General features: G+C 42.2%; 1 protein-coding gene across 1 annotated transcript; it reads right to left on the minus strand.

Annotated features, from left to right (window-relative positions):
* Positions 1–625: 625 nt before the first annotated feature.
* Positions 626–6,630, minus strand: mkrn2os.2 (MKRN2 opposite strand, tandem duplicate 2). Its single transcript, XM_035764091.2, has 4 exons — positions 5,310–6,630; positions 5,114–5,163; positions 4,790–4,958; positions 626–4,185 (listed from the first exon to the last, which is right to left on the minus strand). The coding sequence occupies exons 1-4, from the start codon at positions 5,513–5,515 to the stop codon at positions 3,945–3,947; spliced, it is 666 nt and encodes a 221-aa protein (XP_035619984.1). The 5' UTR covers positions 5,516–6,630; the 3' UTR covers positions 626–3,944.
* Positions 6,631–6,704: the final 74 nt, after the last annotated feature.

Consider the following 6,704-nt stretch of genomic DNA (forward strand, 5'->3'; position numbering starts at 1 on the left):
TTGATAATTTGTGTGATTTTGTTGTCAGCACATTCAACTATGTAAAGAAAAAAGTATTTAATAAGAATATTTCATTCATTCAGATCTAGGATGTGTTATTTTAGTGTTCCCTTTGTTTTTGAGCAGTGTATTATACTGAACAAAAATATAAATGTAAGGTGCTGGTACCATGTTTCATGAGCTGATATAAAACATCCCAAAAATGTCCCAGAAGCACAAAAAGCTTATGGAACTCTAAAATGTGCAGTTTTGTCAAACGACACAATGCCACAGATGTCTCAAGCATGCAATTGTCATGCTGACTGCAGGAATGTCAACCAGAGCTGTTGCCAGAGAATTGAATGTTCATTTCTCTACCATAAGCCACCTCTGACATTATTTTAGAGAATTTGTCAGTATGTTCAACAGGCATCACAACCGCAGACCACGTGTAACCACGCCGGCCCAGGACCTCCACATCTGGCTTCTTCACCTGCGTGATCGTCTGAGACCAGCCACCCGGACAGCTGATGAAACTGTGGGTTTGCACAACCATAGAATTTCTGCACAAACTGTCAGAAACAGTCTCAGGGAAGCTCATTTTTATTTATTTTAATTTCACCTTTATTTAACTAGGTAGGCCAGTTGAGAACACCTTTATTTAACTAGGTAGGCCAGTTGAGAACACCTTTATTTAACTAGGTAGGCCAGTTGAGAACACCTTTATTTAACCAGGTAGGCCAGTTGATAACACCTTTATTTAACTAGGTAGGCCAGTTGAGAACACCTTTATTTAACCAGGTAGGCCAGTTGAGAACAACTTTATTTAACCAGGTAGGCCAGTTGAGAACACCTTTATTTAAACAGGTAGGCTAGTTGAGAACACCTTTATTTAACCAGGTAGGCTAGTTGAGAACACCTTTATTTAACCAGCTAGGCCAGTTGAGAACACCTTTATTTAACCAGGTAGGCTAGTTGAGAACACCTTTATTTAACCAGGTAGGCCAGTTGAGAACACCTTTATTTAACCAGGTAGGCCAGTTGAGAACACCTTTATTTAACCAGGTAGGCCAGTTGAGATCACCTTTATTTAACCAGGTAGGCCAGTTGAGAACACCTTTATTTAACCAGGTAGGCCAGTTGAGAACACCTTTATTTAACCAGGTAGGCTAGTTGAGAACATGTTCTCATTTACAACTGCAACCTGGCAGATAAAGCAAAGCAGTGCAACCAAAACAACAACACAGAGTTACACATGGGATAAACAAACGTACAGTCAATAACACAATAGAAAAATCTGTATACAGTGTGCAAATGAAGTAAGGAGGTAAGGCAGTATATAGGCCATAGTGGTGAAGTAATTACAATTTAGCAATTAACACTGGAGTGATAAATGTGCAGATGAGGATGTACAAGTAGAGATACTGGTGTGCAAAAGAGCAAATATGGGGATGAAGTTCGTAGTTGGATGGCTATTTACAGATGGGCTATGTATGTGCGTGCCCGTCATCCTCACCAGGGTCTTGATCTGACTACAGGTAACTGCTCATGTTCGATGGCCACTGGCACGCTGGAGTAGTGTGCTCTTCATGGATGAATCCCAGTTTCAACTGTACCAGGCAGATGGAGTGTATGGCTTCATGTGGGCGAGCGGATACTGATGTCAACAGAGTGCCCCATGGTGTCGGGGGGGTTAGGGTATGGGCAGGCATAAGCTATGGACAAAGAATACAATTGCATTTTATCAATGGAAATGTTAATGCATAGAGATACCGTGATGAGATCCTCAGGCCCATTGTTGTACCATTCATCCACCGCCATCACCTCATGTTTCAGCATGATAATGCATGGACCCATGTCTCAAGGATCTGTACACAATTCCTGGAAGCTGAAAATGTCCCAGTTCTTCCATGGCCTGCATATTCACCAGACCACATTGAGGGATACTCTGGCTTGACTTGTACTACAGCTTGTTCCAGTTCCCACCAAAATCCAGCAACGTCGCACAGCCATTGAAGAGGAGTGGGACAACATTACACAGGCCACAATCAACAGCCTGATTAACTCTATACAAAGGAGATGTCGCGCTGCATGAGGCAAATGGTGGTCACACCAGATACTGACTGGTTTCCTGATCAACACCCCTACTTTTTTTAAGGTATCTGTGACCAACAGATACAGTTGAAATCGGAAGTTTACATACACCTTAGCCAAATACATTTCAACCCAATTTTTCACATTTCCTGACATTTAATCCTCGTAAAAATTCCCTGTCTTAAGTCAGTTAGGATCACCACTTAATTTTAAGAATGTGAAATGTCAGAATAATAGTAACGAGTGATTTATTTCAGCTTTTATTACTTTCATCACATTCCCAGTGGGTCAGACGTTTACATACACCAAATGAGTATTTGGTAGCATTGCCTTTAAATTGTTTAACTTGGGTCAAACGTTTCAGGTAGCCTTCCGCAAGCTTCCCATAATAAGTTGGGTGTATTTTGTCCCATTCCTCCTGTCAGAGCTGGTGTAACTGAATCAGGTTTGTAGGCCTCTTTGCTCGCACACACTTTCAGTTCTGCCTAAAAATTATCTATGGGATTGAGGTCAGGGCTTTATGATGGCCACTCCAATACCTAACCCTTATGCTTGGGGTCATTGTTCATTTGGAAGACCCATTTGCGACCAAGCTTGATGTTGCTACAAAATATCCACATAATTTTCCTACCTCTTGATGCCATCTATTTTGTGAAGTGCACCAGTCCCTCCTGCAGCAAAGCACCCCCCCAACATGATGCTGCCACCTCCGTGCTTCACGTTTGGGATGGTATTCTACGGCATGCAAGCCTACCACATTTTCCTCCAAACATAACGATGGTCATTATGGCCAAACAGTTCTATTTTGTTTCATCAGACCAGAGGACATTTCTCCAAAAAGTATGATCTTTGTCCCTATGTGCAGTTGCAAACCGTTGTCTGGCTTTTTTATGGCGGTTTTGGAGCAGTGGCTTCTTCCTTGCTGAGCGGCCTTTCAGGTTCATCTCTAGGAGACCGAACGCGTCTCCCTCCTGAGCGGAATGATGGCTGCGTGGTCCCATGGTGTTTATACTTGCATACTATTGTTTGTTCAGATGAACGTGGTACCTTCAGATGTTTGGGAATTGCTCCAAAGGATGAACCAGACTTGTGGAGGTCTTGGCTGATTTCCTTTGATTTTCCCATGATGTCAAGCAAAGAGGCACTGGATTTGAAAGCTTTGAAATAGATCCACAGGTACACCTCCAATTGACTCAGATGTCAATTAGCCTATCAGAAGCTTCTAAAGCCATGACATAATTTTATGGAATTTTCCAAACTGTTTAAAGGCACAGTCAACTTAGTGTATGTACACTTCTAGCCCACTGGAATTGTGATACAATGAATTATAAGTGATATAATCTGTCTGTAAACATTGTTGGAAAAATTACTTGTCATGCACAAAGTAGATGTCTTAACAAGAAATTTGTGGAGTGGTTGAAAAACAAGTTTTAATCACTCCAACCTAAGTGAATGTAAACTTCTGACTTCTACTGTACATATCTGTATTCCCAGTTGTGATAACCATAGGTTAGCGTGTAATGAATTTCAATTGACTGATCTCCTTATATGAACTGTAACTCTGAGGGGCCTTGGTTGAGGGTCAGCGTTGTGGATGTGTTGTTGCCTACCCTTACCACCTGGGGGGCGGCCCATCAGGAAGTCCAGGATCCAGTTGCAGAGGGAGGTGTTCAGTCACAGGGCCTTTAGCTTAGTGATTAGCATGGAGATAATGGAGAGCATTCCTTTTGTCCATGTGGGAAAGGGCAGTTTGGAGTGCAATAGAGATTGCATCATCTATGGATCCAGGGTTTCTGGGATGATGGTCATTTTAACTCATGTTCTGTGTAGCACTGTGGCTGCCTCAGTCTCTGTCCTCTTGTATCAAACAGTCAAGCCTTCTCTCCTCCTCTTTCTTCCCCCATCACTCTAACAGGACTGTCCGCTATATAGAAGTAGTTCTGTGATATCTCCCTGCACATTGTGGTGTATTTACAGGCTCTCTTGATCTTGGGCAGGACAAAGCTCTGAGTGAACTGGTCTTTGGTCAGAGAGCCTTTCCCCTGTGTTGCTAGCACACGGTTTAGAAACATCAGAGTGTAGTTGTAGCAGTTGTGCGTCTCTTTATTAAACCTACAAGACCAGAAGATAAACATGTTTATCACAGTACCTTTACCTCAATCTCAATGCTAAAACAACTGTTCCTCTGTCAGTAATAGAGTAATAGAGACTTTAACAACTGTTCCTCTGTCAGTAATAGAGTAATAGAGACTTTAACAACTGTTCCTCTGTCAGTAATAGAGTAATAGAGACTTTAACAACTGTTCCTCTGTCAGTAATAGAGTAATAGAGACTTTAACAACTGTTCCTCTGTCAGTAATAGAGTAATAGAGACTTTAAAAACTGTTCCTCTGTCAGTAATAGAGACTTTAACAACTGTTCCCCTGTCAGTAATACAGTAATAGAGACTTTAACAACTGTTCCTCTGTCAGCAATACAGTAATATAGACTTTAACAACTGTTCCTCTGTCAGCAATACAGTAATATAGACTTTAACAACTGTTCCTCTGTCAGTAATAAAGTAATATACTTTAACAACTGTTCCTCTGTCAGTAATAGAGTAATAGAGACTTTAACAACTGTTCCTCTGTCAGTAATACAGTAATAGAGACTTTAACAACTGTTCCTCTGTCAGTAATACAGTAATAGGTTCTTAAAGTTCAATACTAAGGTGCACCTTTTGTATGCTGGGTCCCACATCTTGGCATCTGAGAACTTGTTGAGGTATTGGTCCCACTGGTTGAGAAGGTTAAACATGTCTGGTTGGATCAGGGGGATACTGATACACATCTCCCAGCCTCGTTGGTCCTGCCGGACCCCTGGCTTAGTGTAGTTGAACACCACTCCTATAGAACAAACACATTGACTGTCAGTATTAGGCTTATCCAGTTTTAGTCCTAATGACATTTTGATGTCAGTAATGTTAACTTTCCATTGAGTAAATTGTGAAGTGAAGTTGAAGCATGTACCGTTACAGTATGGGTGAAAAAATGGAACCTACCATTAGTGTCTGTGATCCCAGTGTGTAGGTCTGAGCCGCCATCAAACTCCCTAAACACAGCAATCTACATTCAATCAATCTATGTGTGTAACAGCTGTCCGTGCATTGAGTTTGTGTTCATTCAATGTGTGGCGAACAGAACATCTGCTAAGAACAGCTTGTTGCCTTTTACACCAACACAGTAGTCATTGGTTACCTGAGGTTGTTTTCCTCAGCAGGTGCGACCAGGAAGCAGCATGGGGTCTTGTGTCCATTAGAAAAAGGGTTGGGGATACGGATAGGAGCCTCCTCCAGCCTGCCACTGCTGAAGCTCACTCCACACTCTGGACATTTCTCTGGAATGAAGAAACAGAAGATGTCCTTCTGACAGTGGCTGAACTTAATCACACTCTTTTCCTCCATGGAAACAGATGGAATAGAACTTCCCTACCAGTTTGCTAACTAAGTTCCCTACCCAGTCATAAGGCTACACACTAACACCCTAGCAGGACAGCAGGGTAATTTAACCTATCTGGTCTGTGACGCTCACACAACCTTCTCATTTGTCACTAACTGTCTGGGGCCTATCAGGTTGCAACTATACTGTCCCCATGCTCTTCTGTTCAGCAGTCCTGTTTTTTGCTCATTCCTTAGTTCACTGTAAAGGCTTATAGTCAGTCCTATACTGTCTAGGTAGTTCACTGTAAAGGGTCAGTCCTATACTGTCTAGGTAGTTCACTGTAAAGGGTCAGTCCTATACTGTCTAGGTAGTTCACTGTAAAGGCTTATAGTCAGTCCTATACTGTCTAGGTAGTTCACTGTAAAGGATCAGTCCTATACTGTCTAGGTAGTTCACTGTAAAGGGTCAGTCCTATGCTGTCTAGGTAGTTCACTGTAAAGGGTTAGGGTCAGTCCTATACTGTCTAGGTAGTTCACTGTAAAGGGTCAGTCCTATACTGTCTAGGTAGTTCACTGTAAAGGGTCAGTCCTATACTGTCTAGGTAGTTCACTGTAAAGGGTTAGGGGTAGTTCACTGTAAAGGGTTAGGGTCAGTCCTATACTGTCTAGGTAGTTCACTGTAAAGGGTCAGTCCTATACTGTCTAGGTAGCTCACTGTAAAAGGTCAGTCCTATACTGTCTAGGTAGCTCACTGTAAAGGGTCAGTCCTATACTGTCTAGGAATGATCGGCTATGAAAAGCAAACTGACATTTCCTCCCTAGGTGCTAACCTGCTAACCTTGACAACTACTGTGATTATTATTTGTCCATGGTGGTCATTTATGAACATCTTGGCCATGTTCTGTTATAATCTCCACCCGGCACAGGCAGAAGAGGACTGGCCACCCCTCATAGCCTGGTTTCTTCCTAGGTTTCGGCCTTTCTAGGGAGTTTTTCCTAGCCACCGTGCTTCTACACCTGCATTGCTTGCTGTTTGGGGTTTTAGGCTGGGTTTCTGTACAGCACTTTGAGATATCAGCTGATGTAAGAAGGGCTATATAAAAACATTTGATTTATAGATGGACAGCTATTCCGAGACAGCTCCATAACACTGTGGCTGTACTAAATCCTAGCAAGTAAAACACTGGTAGAATGGTAGATTTGCAGTGGAAGA

This window comes from Oncorhynchus keta, unplaced genomic scaffold (genome assembly GCF_023373465.1).
Source record: "Oncorhynchus keta strain PuntledgeMale-10-30-2019 unplaced genomic scaffold, Oket_V2 Un_contig_1319_pilon_pilon, whole genome shotgun sequence".
Taxonomy (NCBI): Eukaryota; Metazoa; Chordata; class Actinopteri; order Salmoniformes; family Salmonidae; genus Oncorhynchus; species Oncorhynchus keta.

Bases quoted from the DNA above. Each gene is read 5' to 3' on its own strand.
- mkrn2os.2 (XM_035764091.2), bottom strand. From the start codon at position 5,515: ATGGAGGAAAAGAGTGTGATTAAGTTCAGCCACTGTCAGAAGGACATC. The intron at 5,164-5,309 runs GTAACCAATGAC...TGCTGTGTTTAG, and splicing joins GCTGAGGAAAACAACCTCAG to GGAGTTTGATGGCGGCTCAG. The intron at 4,959-5,113 runs GTAGGTTCCATT...TTTGTTCTATAG, and splicing joins TGGGATCACAGACACTAATG to GAGTGGTGTTCAACTACACT.